General features: G+C 39.0%; 1 protein-coding gene across 6 annotated transcripts in view; it reads right to left on the reverse strand.

Moving 5' to 3' along the window:
- Positions 1-15,739, reverse strand: part of LOC132397313 (MOB kinase activator 2) — a 186,506-nt gene that overhangs the window by 33,428 nt on the left and 137,339 nt on the right. Inside the window, exon 1 of one of the 6 annotated variants that reach the window (XM_059975938.1) lies at positions 3,153-3,305. The exons of the other annotated variants lie outside the window; for them this stretch is intronic. Coding sequence (XP_059831921.1) covers positions 3,153-3,259 — 107 coding nt within the window. The 5' untranslated portion in view covers positions 3,260-3,305. Of the gene's footprint in view, positions 1-3,152; positions 3,306-15,739 lie in introns of those variants that run through there. 6 annotated transcript variants of the gene reach the window in all.

The raw sequence follows: 15,739 nt of genomic DNA on the forward strand, positions 1-15,739 counted from the left end.
TGTTGAAGGAGATGGTGCAGGAATAGGTATTGGAAAGAACCAGGGATCAGGGAATGGTGAGTGGGAATGGCTGAAAAAAGAGAGTGGTCCCCACTTAAGTAGAAAGGGGTAGGCAGGGGAAGATGTGACAATGGGTGGCATTCTGCAATAGCTGATGGAAGCAAGATTGATATACTGGATGCAAATATTATTTGGGTGAAAGACATAGTCCAGTTGGATGAAACGGGTAGGTGCAGATGGAGGTCCAGGAAATGCAAAAGAAGGCTCCATTAAGCAGAGAAGGGAAGCCATGTTTCCTGAAAAAGGAGGATATTTCAGATCCCTGAAATGCAATGCTCAAGTCTTGCAAGCAGATGTGGCAGTGAAGAGAAGCTGGAAGAAAGGGATCGCATCCTTAGAAAAGACAGGGTGAGGAAGAGGTGTAGGGAAGGTAGCTGTGGGTTTATAGTAAATGTCAGCGGATGGTTTGTCCCCTGTGGTGGAGACAGTGAGATCCACAAAAGGGAGAGAAGCTCCAGAATTAGTTTATTTGAGGGTAGGGTGAAAATTAGTAGCACATATGACAAAACTAACAGGTTCTGAATTAATGCAGGAAACCCAGCATTAAAGTAATGGAATGAGTTGGTGAACTGCCCACCAAAGATTAAGTACCCCAGTTCTGCTGCAGACGGAAAGACATCTGCTGCGAATTGTGTCTTGATTTTATCTGTAACATTTTTCCTCAATACAGAGGAAAGCCGATCAGAATAAAAGCTGAGCAAAGTCATAAAGTTTAACTTAATCATGTGTAAGGTATTTAGTTAGAACATCAGGTGTTGCAGTTTGGACAATTAAATGCAGCACTGGACAATGGGCACATCTAGCAATTCAAAAGAATCTTCTGAATGCACACCTTTTAAAAGCTACTTAAAAGAATGTATCCCATTACAAGCTGTTAAATTGTGTTACAAATCTAATCACAGTAACTGTTAGCATTAACAATGCCCAAAAAGAAAATGTAATTATAATAGGAGCCAGAAGACTGCAGATGCTAGAGAACACTGAATTGTCCCAATCAATCTCAATCCAAAGCATGGACATTTCCTTCCTCCCCACAGATGCTGCTCAACCTGACAAATCTTCCAGCACCTTTTTTTGCAGTAAATGTATTTTATATCAAAAACTCCTTAAAAAATATAATACATGTCCAAATTACTGCCGCATAAACCAAGTCAAAGCTGCACTGAGCAAATTTCCCAATGTTCTGCAGAAGTTTACACAAAATGTAAAATATAATGCTTAACTCATGGAGATAAGATTAAAGTTTTAGTGAATACAATACAACCATTCCTAGGTCACCCAGCGTGTACCTCATTACATGGAGCACAACCCTTTTTAATTGTTCCCAGGTACAAGGAAGATACCAGGGGAAAACATTTGCAGCTTGATTTACCTCAGCCTTTTAGCAAACAAGTTTGACTACTTTGGTCTCATGAGTACTGCACTGCAGGTCTGTGATTGGTATTTTTGAGTAACATTAATCAATAACTTAACACTAGATAAAATAGAGTAAAGGAAAAGCCCAACTATTATCAAATGGATTCAACCAATGCCCTGATAGGTCCCTTCATGTGGTATAGAAGAAAAGCTTGCATTTATATAGGCCCTTTTATGTTCTCTACTATAGCGACAAATCTTCAAGTGTTTCACTAGCTGTGAAATAGGAACATAATGGTGGCCACAAAAAGCAACACAATCACAATCAGATTATTTGCGTCTGTGTTGCTGTTTTGAGGGATAAATACTGAGCAGGAGACCATATTACTCCAGTGTTCCTCTTCACGATGTTCAGAACTAATCTCAACAGTAGAGAGGGTCCTGATTTAACATTTCTTCTGAAAGACATCATGTCTGACAATGCAACAGTCTTGTAATATTACATTTTTGCCTGACTAGATCCTGTACACAACTCTCTTTATGGGGCATTTTGAGCCAAGAGCATTTAGGTTCAGAAGCGAGTGCTGCTGACTATGCTACAGTCTACAGAGAAATGCAACAAATTCCAAGCTGGTGAGACATCATAAAACTACAGCAAAGTCAGCCACTACTGTTAATTTTCATTTCAAACACTCAAGATAAAGCTCAGTTTCAAAGCTTACAACAGGATTTTAATTGTTAATTATGTTCAGTTGGTAGCATTCTTGACTATCAATCAGTATGTTCCAGTAACATGTCAGCCAAGGCCAGGCTCTTGAAGCTCACTGTGCCAACACTTCAAAAACACTTTGAATGTTGCAAGTAGGGTGTCCTGGAAGGAATCCAAAGGCTCTGTAAAAGCGTGTGTAGTTGTAACATATAGATGCCATGAACAAACTAAATTTCAGTCTATTCGTCACTCTCCAGAGCATTGCTAACTAAACGTTAGCCTCAGTAAAGCACAGGTTGTTAACACAGCCCGGTCAGGCATTAAATCTCACAAATGCAGGTAACGTCACAAGATTAAGCATTAATTTTTGGAGGAAAGGAGAACGTTAAAACTCTAGAAGTACAGACCTCATCAAATGACTTTTGACAATGCGACACTTAAATTGGGAAATTAAACATATACTCTATCATTTAAATTTTTCTCCTATACTTCACAACTGGTGTCATTTCTCTCCTAAATTGTTCTCTGGGATCATTCCTTCAACTTGTCAAAACAAAAAATCTTGAACTTGAAAACAGTTTTATCTTTTACTACAAACTTGGATAATACACTAATCAAAAGATTTGAGATTTTTTAAACGTATAGTGAAATATGGCAATTGTGTCATCATTTGCAATGTGCTGGGTCAGCCTACAAGTATCACCATGCTTTTAGCACTAATATAACATGCCCACAACTTACTAGCCCTAACCCATACATCTTTTTGGCATGTGGGTAGAAAACGAGTCACGGAGGAAATCTGGAGGATTTACTTTGCTTACAAATTATTTACTATACAAAAAGTAACTGCTTTTAAGACAGCATGAATGTAAAAATAAAAGTCACAGAATGGCATCCAAACACTTGCTCAATTCAGCGCTAATGTCCATAGCTGACACAGATGAAGTAACACACAAACCATAACAATTTTTGCTGTGTTTTCCCCATTTTTCACAAATTATTTTGCAAAAGACAAGTGGCCCTCTACCTTAGAACTTTTCCCATAGCTTGTAGTACCATCTTGTAATTCAATCCTGTTTTCTGCTGTCCAAGCAATGACCTGTCTTCACTATGGTCTAAATGATCTCCCACCATAGTAATTTCTCAGTCTTCAAACCTCCTTTGTCTCTTTACAACTCAAAACTAGTTAGACCACATTCACATCAGCAATGCGCTTTAAACAACTTTCATTTTCAGCCAATCAGACAGGAGGTGCCTGGATTTGGCATGAAGGGACAAGCAGTTCATTGATTTCATCAACAGCTCAGGCCATAAATCTAGGGAGTGTCTACGAAGAGAAGGAAAACTTCAGGCGTAATGCTGAAAACAGCTGCAGAGAACTTAAAAGATAAAAGAAGCAGCAACCAGCTTCTGCATCAGCATGTTCCTCCCATTGCTACTGATAGTGTGATTAGACTTCCATTACTAGAATTTCTCACTCCCTCCTGACCAGTCATTTTTAGTCTTCCCTCAGCACAAGTGTGTCTAAAACTAGAAGGTAACAGTTTAAGGTGAAAGGGTAAAGATTTAAAGGGGACACAAGAGGCAATTTTTCCCAAACAGAGGATGGTGCATTTTAAGAATGAGTTGCTGGAGAAGTGTAGAAGTGGGTCTAGTTAACGTGTTCAAAAGACATTAGTGAATAGGAAAGGTATAGAGCAGGGGTTACCATCCCGGGGTCCACAGACCCCTCAGTTAATGGCAAGGCTCGATGGCATAAAAAAGATTAGGAGCCCTTGGTATACAGGGAGATGAGCATCTGCTGATGCAGGAATGTGGAGCAACAAATAAGGTACTGGAGGAACTCAACAGGTCAGGTAGCATCTGTAGAGGGAAAGAGACAGTCCATATATTGGGTAGAAATACATCTGCATTGAAAGGTGTATATAATACAAAAGGATGCAGAGAAGGGGTGGAACAAGAGGTAGCAAAGGATCATTGAATCCAGGTGAAGTGGTGGGGGGGGGGGGGAGTTGGTGATAGGCAAATAGAGGAGAGAGTGGAAATCAAGACAAAGCTGGTTGGTGTCAGTTAGATGCAACAAAGGACTGCAGATGATGAGAGGAATGTGGAGCATGTAATCAAGACGGGAACTGGGGATGGCAGATGGGAATCATGTAGGGGAGAGAAACTAAGGGGGTGATAGCATATGGAGTAAGTGAAGGAGGGGGAAGAAATAGAATGAGTACTGGAAGAACAGGATGGATCAGGAAGGGAGTGAAATGGGAGACAGAGAGAGACCGAGTACTACCAGAAAATGGAGAATCCAACATTCATGCCACTGGGTTGCAGACAACCCAGTCAGAATGAGGCGTTATTCCTCCAGTTTGTATTTAGCCTCACCCTGGTAGCAGAGGTGCCAAAGTGAGATGCCAGTGTGAAAATGAGAGAATTAAAAGGGCAAGCAACGTGCAGCACTAGATGACCAGTCTTTAAGGATATGGACCTTAGTTGATATAGATAAGTTGGGTTGAAGGGCCCTTTCCCAGGCCTTATAACTCTCTTTTTCTTTCATTTCAAAAAAAGTGAACAATTTTCTTTATTACTGTCAATCTGTTATGAGATGTACAAGCATAGCCTGAAGCATCTAAATTGGTAAAATGGTTTATTGGTATCACCTATACTGAGGTACAGTGAAAAATGTCTTGCATAACGATCATACATTGATTAGTGCATTACAGTAGTACAAGGTGATATAATAACAATACAAAACTGGCTGCATACAGAGAGATTGTATTTTATCAGTCAGTTTTCACCATCTTCTCTCAATTGCACATTGGGAACTTTGCACAAAAAGCCACAAGTTTGAAATGGATCACTTATTCATCCAGTCACTTACACATTTTGAAATCAGGAGCAAACCTCTCACACACTGAGGAAAGGTTTTATTTTACGTCAAACATTTTAACCACTTCAACTAAATTCAGTTTGTTGTAACTTAGCTTTAGTCTGAAAACAAAGAGTGATTCAGAAAAGTGACACCATACTCCAGTACACATACAGGGTATGACACCAAACTATCCCAAAATCTTTTCACCTAAAAAGTTCTTGGTTTGAATGTAAGCACACTATTATGGGTTGTTGCCTTCAGTGAAATTGCAAGCTATACATGATAAAGGAATAAAGTGGCTAGACCATCACTTACAGACATACCTTCTATGCCAAATACCTTAAGCATGTTTAAAACTGAAGAGTCTAATACAGCAGGCAAAAACTTCAGAATTGTTACCAGTCATTCTGCTGACAGAAGTAATTAATAAAATGTTTTCATTCCATGGTACAAAATGTAACTGCAGTTGCAAGTTACTATATTTATTTGATCAATTTCTGTACCCAAGGAGATGCTTTAAACAAAACTCGGTGACTTTTTGTTAACAAGTCTGACAAGCAGTTTTTAAACTCTCAAAGAGATAAATGTAACACTGTGTTTACAGTAAATGCAGTTTGGTTTTATTTTTACTCTTTTTTCAAGCTGTAAGTATCACATGCAAGACCAGTATTCATTGCTCCTCTCCAATTCCCCTCAAAAAGATAGTTGTGAGCCACCTTCAAAGAGGAAATTCATGAGTAAAACTAAGTGCTTAAACTGGTAGTTTTTGATGAAAGTACAAAAAGCTTTAAAACTATTCCATAATGGAAGATTACTGATACCAAATCACATTCTTACAAGTTGCTCACAAATTGTCCTTTTCAGCAGGCTTCAATGAACAGCAATTCACTGCTGGAACCCAGAAGGTCATGCTCTCAAATTTGCACTCCTGATATTCAGTTGCAGGAAGTGAAAATTAATATTATACCGAAGAATGAACAGTCCATTAACTCAAAATAATAAATAATAAATAAGAAAATAGACATGAAGATAAATTCCAAATACCCAACAACCTTACAAATACCGATTTAAGATCAAATTCAAATTTCAATAATGCATGCAGCAATAAGTGATATAACACAAGAAGTGAAGTGGAACATAATTGTCACAAGGTTTATAGCATCTGGAGTCAAGTTCAGTTTACACAACAGGCAATTTTGATAATTTAATCAATTCTCATGAGCTTGTGATCAACATTTCAAATGACGTGGATTCTCCAGTTATCACATTTACAGTGTGCATCATGTGAAAATGTACATGCATTATATTATTAAGATTGTAAGAAAAAGGATAACTTCATTTAAGAGAAATTCTACTTCGAGTCACTGTCAGTGTCATTTGAACAGAGTATGCATAGTATAATCATGCCAGGACATGCTCAAGCTCACATCTGTCTGGGCTATTTGACTAGACAGGTTGAAACGGCAACAGAACTTTTTTTTGAAAAATGCAGTTCCGACAGAACCACGCATGAACTGGCTTCTTTCAGTCCCTTTCCCGTCAGTGTAAACAAGCCAACAGAAACTTGCTCTAAGCAGTACAGTGGTCTAAAGTTAAGGCAAATTGATACAAATCATGAAATAGTAAAAATGAAATAAACATCACGATTGGCACAATACCCTTAAGTGTGCTACTTTCTAGTTACTGGAATTCAGGTGTAATCCTTTAGAGACTTACAGGCAGTCCACCCAATACGACTGGTTAGTACAACGCCCTCCAACTCCAAAACCACCAATAAATACAAATCAGACTGAACTCCTCTACAGCCAACTTTAGAACAAGATGCCCCTGTATGTGAACCAAGTGAATATAGGATCTGGGTGGTACAGCACATTCTGCCCCTCATGTCTGTGCTGGCTCTTGGAAAAATCTTATTTTTCTCACTCCATTCCTGGCTCTGGCTCTACACTATGGAATTATCTTCCACTCCCCAAATTTATCCAAGTTCTTCCAAAAATGACATCAACCTTTCCCTCAAATGCCAGCAAAACAAAAAATCTGATCAATTATTTTGGAGAGAGGGACAGTGTACATTTTCCATCAACAGTTCTGAGATCAAGAGGGTTTGGAAGCTTCAGGTTGTTCGGACAATACAACCAAGAGCCTGTCCTGGTCCAACCACATAGACACCACTGCCAATACAAAACCTCACTAGCGCTTCTACTTCCTCAGGAGTCTAAAGAAATATGGTATGTCACCTTTGACTCTCACCAGGAGCACCATGGAAAGCATCTTATCAGGATACATCACAGGTTACTATGAAAACTGCTCTGCCCATATCCACACAAAACTGCAGACAGTTGTGAACACTGCTCAGCACATCACAGAAGCCAGCCTTGCTTTGGCTGCCTCCTTATACAATCAAAGATCCTCCCCTCTGCACATTCTCTCTTCTCACACTTCCCATTAGACATCTGAATACAAAAGCTTGAAAGCACATACCACCAGGCACAAGGTCAGCTGTCATCTAGTTTTATAACCGGTACTGTACTGTATATTGTACTGGTTCCCTAGTACAGTAAGATAGGTTCTTGACCTCATACCACACTTTTTCTGTGACTGTAATCCTATATTCAACAATTGTCTTGTTATTTTACCTTGGACTATATCAAATGTACTGTTTGGATGAACAGTACGTAAAATAAGCCTTTCCACTGTACCTCGGTACCTATGACAATTACAAAACAATTTCCCAATTATTTACAAAGTTACGAATGAATCTTCTTGTTAAGTTGGTTACTTGAAATCTGTATTCTTTAATGTAAATATTCAAAATATCAGTTATGACTTAGAGCAACTTCATCTGAAACACAGGAGATTCTGCCCATGCTGAATATCTTCAGCAAAACACACACCATGCTGGAGGAATGCAACAGGTCAGGCAGCATTTATGATCAGGAATACAGTTGACATTTCAGGCCAAGACCTGTCATCCAGACTTGAAAGCCAGAATAAGAATGTAGGGGAGGGGAAGGAGTACAAGCTGGCAACTGGCAACCCCATCTAACTTATCTGTTCCAAGGCAAACAACATTATCTCCAAAATCCCAAGGAGGAAAAATGAGGTCCTCAGCTTTACATTATAGTCATTAATCTCTTGTACATGTGCAAGGGCTCTGGCATCATTTCTGATGTTTACCTCAATTGAGTAACACAAATCTAAAGAGCCAATTCTGTGCCTATTATTCCTTTAGTACTTTTTAAACTGTTGCGCATAATTCCATTGCTTTTGCACTCAGTGCCATCAATTATACAGCCTTTCGATTGCATATACCCTTCTCAAATCCTCCCACTCTCTGCTTTCTTGCAGTTGAAACTCATAATATTGTCATTTTTTTGTATTGTTTAATTTTGTAATTTATAGTAAATTTAAGATTTTGCACTCTACTGCTGCTGTAAAACAACAAATTTCACACCAAAGTAAGTGATGATAAATCTGGTTCTGAACAAGCATAATCTTTCTCCTTCCATCCTTTCAAATTTATTAATTCATTTTCCTCTACTACATATTTGTTCATTTCCTCAGTCCACATCCACATGGTATCTGTTACTATCCTCAATATTATTAGATTTCAGAACCTCAGGCCTGTACAGTAATTTTTTTGCATAAATGAACCAATTGTGCACCCACATCAGTGAAGATGAAGTTTTGAAAAATTTGCTTACCATTTAGAAATTCAGTGTGAAGCAAACTCAATTTGAGAAATCTAATTTCTTTTTAATCTGGTAATAATATCATTTTTTTTCATTACCCTGGTGTTGGGTAATCAGCCTAGCTGGGTGACTGACCTTTCAGTGAGGGAGCAGTTAGGGAACAGTGACCATAACTCCTTAAGTTTTAAGACAGCTATAGATAACGATAAATATAAACCTCACGAGACAGTATTTAATTGCAGCAGAGCAAATTATGAGAGCTTAAGGAACTTGAAAGATTAATTGGGAACAGCTGTTTTTGAGCAAGTCCTCATTCGACATGTGGAGGGATTTTTAAAGACCAACTGCACAGAGCACAGGACAGGCGGTTTGGTTTTATATGCTGATAATGGGAAAAGGGGTTGTAATACTGTGTTATGTGAAAAGGTCTGTGCAATCAGTGTTATCAACAATAGAAAAATGGTCTTTGGACTGGAGTTTTAAAATTTCTGTTTAAGTCAAAATATATGGTTCTTACTCAGAAACATAGGTTGGTATTCACTTTACTCTGTATGGCTGTTTGCTATCTAGGGTTCCTATGTTTAAATAATTGGGGCTGCAGCTGGATGTGAGACTTACTTGGAGAACACACAGTTTTTGGAGAATAAATGTAAGCAGGTCATTAACTTTACATGCTGTGTGGCTAGGTATGTTTGGGGAGTTATTAGGGGTATTTATTGACAATTAGTCACGCTTTAATAAGTTTGTTCAATTTTATATAGGTTAGGTGTTCTACAGGCTAGTGAACTTAGAACCTGTAATGGAGCATTCTGGACCACACCAAGAGATGCCCTGTGACTTGAACTAAGCGAGACACCTCTTGACCTACTGAAAGAAAAATTGAGCCTTGCATTCTGTACTGTGGGGGGGGGAAGAAATATCCCATTTGATTAATTCAGTTTTAATGAATCGTTGGGAATATACCAGCAGAGTTGGTGAATTTCACTGTCAAGTAGGAGTTCTTGTTCTTCTTTGAACATGTGCAGCTTCCCCACTTGAAAGAGATTGAATGCACCTACCCGAAGGTTTTTTAACCGGATTCCACTCAATGACCAAACAACTTTTCCTTTTTCCTCCTTTTATTTTTCGCAAGTGCAGCAATTTGATAGTTCCGTTAGTCCCATCAGTCATTAGTCCTTAGTCATAAGGTGAAAAAACTGGCTGCCTCTCAGACTTCTGTAGATGAATTCGGACCTGCATAGTCTCCATTTCTCTAATGGACTGTTATGGTCTCCGACTGTTATGTTTTCAAACCGGGCAAACCCTCCTGAAGGTTTGCGAGCTCCTCTTAAGCCTTGCACCATTTCCGAGAAGCGCCTGCACGTGATGATCCCTGTGGCGAAGGTAGCGCTAACCTGAACGCAGTGACAGCAGACCTCCTTTCCATGAAACAGGCTTTCAAGTTATTTAAAGTTCGGCATCTTATATAGTCCAGGTGCAGGTCAGTGGGACTAGGCAGAAAAATGGTTCGGCACAGCCAAGAAGGGCCAAAAGGCCTGTTTCTGTGCTGTAATGTTCTATGTTTCGGGCAGATAATTAGGGAATACGTGCAGGAGTGTGGTCTTGGGGATTTGCAGATAAGTCAAACTGTGGCTGGACCAGGAGTTCCATCCTGGAAATTTCCAGGATGTGGGTTTAGATTTGATGTTACTGCAGTAACATCAAGGCAGTGTCTTGTGGGTGGTGAGAGGGTTTCTGATCATTTACAGCAGCAGTATTTTTCCTTTTTGCCTATTTTTACAGATAGTTCTAAGGACCCAGTTAGAAACTGGAAAGGCTTAGGGATATTTACCCCCAGTTTAATGTTGAGGTGGGTAAAAGGCTGACAGATGGGTTGTCTTGTCTGTACAGTAGAATTTATGGCCATTATCATTAGCCTGCAATGGGATGAACAAGTTATGCCAAATAGAGTCGTGATCTGCTCAGATTATGCCTCGATATTGCAGAGTTTGAAATTTAAGCATTTAAGAAGACCTGATCTGTTGATAGAAGTGTATTATAATTTATATGTTCTGGTGAGTGTGGAATAGTTGACCAGTTTTGTCAGGTAGCTGTATATGTAGGTATATTAGGTAAAGAAAGGGAAGATGATAGAGCAACACAGGCACTTACTAAGTAGATATTACAGTCAATATGGGGAAGTATAAAGTCAAATCTTGTGTTAGGTTGGCTGGGATTAGAAAATGACAGAAATTGTGGGATAGTAGTGGGACAAGGAGGTGGTAGCTCCCTGCAAGTTGACGGGGTATTTAGGAAGGCATACGACATGCTTGTCTTTATTAGTCAAAGCATTTAGTTCAATTGTCAGGAAGTTATGTTGCAGCTTTATAGAATTTTAGTTTGGTTGCTTCTAGAGTATTGCATACAGTTCTGGTCGCCTTACTGCAGGAAAGATGTTGAAGCTTTAGAGAGAGGTGCAGATGAGGTTTACCAGAATAGTGCCTGGATTAGATATAAACTATAGCAAGAGGTTGGACAAACTTGGGTTGTTTTATGTGGAGCAGCAGAGGTTGAAGGGAGAACTTGTTAGAGGTTTATAAGAGTTTGAGAAGCATAGAGTAGACAAACAGAATCTTTTCCCCAGAGTTGAGATGTCTAATACCAGAGGGCATGCATTTAAGGTGAAAGAGGGCAAGTTCAAAGAAGTGGAGGAGGGGGTAGAGGAGTTTATTTTAAACAGAGTGGCAAGTGCTTGGAATGCACTGCCTGGGATCTTAGTAGAGACAGAAACATTGGGGATTTTACAAGATATTTAGATTGGCACACGAATGTGAGGGAAATAGACAGAAATGGACGTTGTGTATGCAGAAAGGATTTGTTTAGTTGGTCATTTGACTAGTAATTTAGTTGGTTTGACACAACATTGTGGGCTGAAGGGATTGTTCCTGGTCTATGGTCTATTTATTAGCCTATAATAGATCACACCTAAGCTACATCAGACAACAGCAGAAAACTGCATAATTTGGCTAACTTTTTCAGTAAACCTCCATTCCCTAGCTAAATCTTTCAGCACAACACTCTTATTCCCTTATTCCTTGTATTCTCCCTAGTCTAGCCTCCCATTAAATGCATCTTTATTATTTTTTTCCTGAGGTAAATTCCATCTTCTTACTTCAATGAGCCGTTGAGGATTTGTTAATGTATTCCCTTCTGGATTTCTCAGTGACTATCTTATAATGAGAGCCTCTATTTACACATTTATGTTCTTTCCCGCATGTGGAAACCATCACTGTATTCTATCCATCAAAACTCTTGATCAGTCCTCAGCCATCTTTTCTCACTTTCTTTATCATTTCTTAGTACTATATGCTCTTTCTAGCATATACCTCATATACCTTCTCTGCTCTTTTTTCCCCAATGACTGAAAACTGTGTGCAGCACTATGCAAGTCGCAAACAGTTTTAGCAATAAAATTATTTTTCAGTTCTTTCTTTCAAGAAATAAACCCTAATATTCAAGTTTTTTTTTGTTTTTACAGCCTTGATATATTGTGAGCAGTAGTACTTTTCAAGAGCACCTCTCACCTCCTTCCACTGGTAACTCTTTTCCTGCACTTTTAGCTTTGTCCTGAAGCTCGCAACTGATCCTTTCAGTCACCTCAACTCTGCATTCGCTAGACCATATTCATTAACTTTGCCTCTGCTATATCTTCCTTGGATTCTTTTCAAATGCATGGATGCAATTCATCTAAACTACCGTAGATTCCGGACTACACAGCGCACCTGATTAAAAGCCGCAGGCTCTAATTTTAGAAAGAAAATCAATTTTGTACTTGTACAAGCCGCACCGGATTTTAAGCCGCAGGTGTCCCACGTTGTAATATGAGAAATTTACACAGAAAGATATTACACGTGAGGATTTTTTAACTTTTAATTAAATCCGTATGGTAACATAAACAAATATATATTGCAAATGCTTTTTTTCAAATAGTGCCTGTAACACAGCTACTTTTAAATATACATACTTATCGGTAACACACAAATTACGTTGTGTATACTTTTTTACTGAACAGTGCACGAACAACATTCCAATATCTCCTAACGACTGGTAAAAAAAAATATATATACTGCAGCCTACCAGGAAAAGTTATTGATCGCCTTCTTCATCTTCCTCCTGCGCACTAAAACCATCAAAGTCCTTCAGTGTCCGAATTGAATAAAACCTCAGGATCTCGTCACTCACTTCAGTCTCTTCGTTGTCGCTCTCACTTGAGTGCACGCGGTCCTCTTCATCAAGCAGCAGTCCAGCCTTTCGAAACCCGCTGGGTGATGGTGGATGTTGTGACACGGCTCCACACATTTAGGATCCACTGGCAGACTTGAGTTAAAGATGCTCTTCGCATGCGTCCTGTTTTGGTAAAGGATTTCTCGCCACTCGTCATCCAAGCCTCCCACTCAACGCGCAGCGCCACTTTAAATGCCCGGTTCACGCTGATGTCCAGTGGCTGCAAATACTTCGTGGTGCCCCCAGGAATCACAGCTGGAATTGAGTTTGTACTCTTGATAGCAGCTTTCACTGAACTTTCATTTTCAGCCGCTTAAAAAATCACCATCAGTGGAAGCTTTAGTCCGGATGCTGTGCAGCTCAGAACACAAGTAAAATGCGTTCTCTCATGGCCACTTGTTTTCAGTGTGATGGACGAGTCACCTTTTTTATTAACAGTCCGAGTGAGAGGCAGGTCAAACGTCAAAGGTACTTCATCCATATTTATGATATCATCTGGCCCGATGGAATTCTCCGCTATCTTTGTTTGAGTGAATGTGCGGAAGTTAGCAAGTTTTTCCTCGTGGTCGGGAGGGAGCTGCTGACAGAGTCGTGCGTACCCTGACGGACAGGCCTTTTCGTCTCATAAATCTAAAACACCACAATGGCCCACCTCTAAAATCTTCGATTTTCATTTTGGTGGCGATTGCTTTAGCCTTCAGTCTGATCTGCACGGTGGAAACACCGCGGCCGCCTGCTCTCTGTGTGTTAACCCAGTCTTCAAGAAAGTTTTCAAGTTCGGGCCATCTGCTATGATTACCTCTGAAAGCTTTTGTCGTCTTTTTGCATTGACTCAGTTCTTCACGCTGGCGTCTCCACCGTCTCAACATCGATTTATTTATGCCAAGATTATGTGCAGCAGCTCGATTTCTTTCTTCAACCGCCAGATTGATCGCCTTTAACTTAAAAGCTGCATCATATGCTTTTCTTCGAGTGTTTTCCATGTTGATGAGGGTGAGTACAAATGACTGATTTACAATAATTTAATTGTGAAAGTGCGCTTAATTTATCGTATAATTTCATTGGACCTCTGTGAACTACTCATCAGTTTTATTGGTCTACTGTTACGAGGCAAAATGTTTTTGGCAGCATGAAAAAAAAACATGCATTAGCCGCACCGTAGTATAGGCCGCAGTGTTCAAAGCGTGGGAAAAAAGTAGCAGCTTATAGTCCGGAATTTACGGTAGTTATTTCATCTATTGAATTTGGCTAGGTAGTTAATACCTCCTCCTATTTCAAATGCATTACTTTCTCTTCCAACATCACATCCACCCATTAAATACAAAGCTAAATACAGGTTTTTACAAATGTAGAGCGTTCCTATGAAATCTTTCTTAAGCCAAAATGGCATAAAGCAAAAAACCATTAATTTATATGGGGGAAAAATTTCGTAAAAGCGAAAATCCTCTTTGTAATGCGAAAACAGGTCACTAATGTAGGTCTTTTGGAAAAGCAAAGTGGCATAAAGCGAACATTCATAAAGCGGGTGTCACCTGTAATGGCCTATTGTTTCTGCCATCTCCCTATTACATATGTTAGACGAGTACAGTAGTTACCCAAGTTATAGTGTGTGGCTTAAATTTGGGAAGACACCACACATTATCATCTTCATTAAAATCAACATCAGTATTGTGTAGTTTTGACCAGAAAACATTTAACCCAAAAGGCAACTTCCAAAATATTTCACCCTCACTAAGCACTGCAATTCCCATCTCCATTAGACAGCACTTTGATAGGGCACAATCCTTCTATGTAACCAGTACAAAATGTTATGGAGCAAGTACTAAAATATTCAACAGTGCACCATAGAGTGGGAAGGATTTTCTACTAAGTATAAAAATGATACTCAAAATATCAGAACGATCTGAAGAATAATCAGACTGAACTTACTATTACTGAAAGTTACTGGCTTCCAGTGAAGCCCAAGAACTGTGCCGATTTGACTTCTAAAGTTGCATGAATGTAAAAAGGTATCAGGTTAAATGAACATGCTGCACAAAATGTGCTGATCAACTGAAATTGATCTAAAGCAACAATTTCTCATCAGTGATAATAAATGTAAAAACTGGAGGTGTGATTTGTTTTACAAGAGTCTACTTAGTTACTGGGGAAAGCAGAAAAAGAATGAAGTAACCAGCAAATATTTATCCTTGGTGGGGAACATGCATGCTAGGTTCATCAACGTGTCAGGAAAAGGATTAGACATAGGAGTGATGAATCATGCAGTGGAGTAAGAGCTACTGAGAGAAAGTTTCATGACTACGATGAGTTCCAGTTAATTGGGACACATCAGGACTGGTACATTTTGGCCCAATTAGCAACTGCCACAATTAGTCAAAGTTTCATAGAAATATTTTTTCCAAAAATCTATTGTTTAACTGAGTAAAAAATTTATGTATTTAAATGAAATACAGTACAAACTAGAACACTACCAATATTATTAATACTATAAGACTATTATTTCCTAATTGTTATTCACAGAGGAATTCATACAGTGTACACAGCTGTGTTCTTTTGATTGCCTGTAAATGAACAAAATCAGCACAGATACAGAGTACAGATGATGGACTGCCTTCATTGCCTTCCTGCATGAAGTTGTGTCAAAAATCACTGCTTTTTAATTTAAAATATATTCACTTTGTGCTGTGTAGTTTCTAACGGCAACACAAGTGACACTACTTAGAAATTGTTGCATCCTCAATCTTCATTTCAATGTAACATTCAAAATGATTGTTGTTACCTTGAAATTCT

The sequence above is a fragment of the Hypanus sabinus genome, chromosome 7 (assembly GCF_030144855.1).
Source record: "Hypanus sabinus isolate sHypSab1 chromosome 7, sHypSab1.hap1, whole genome shotgun sequence".
NCBI lineage: Eukaryota > Metazoa > Chordata > Chondrichthyes > Myliobatiformes > Dasyatidae > Hypanus > Hypanus sabinus.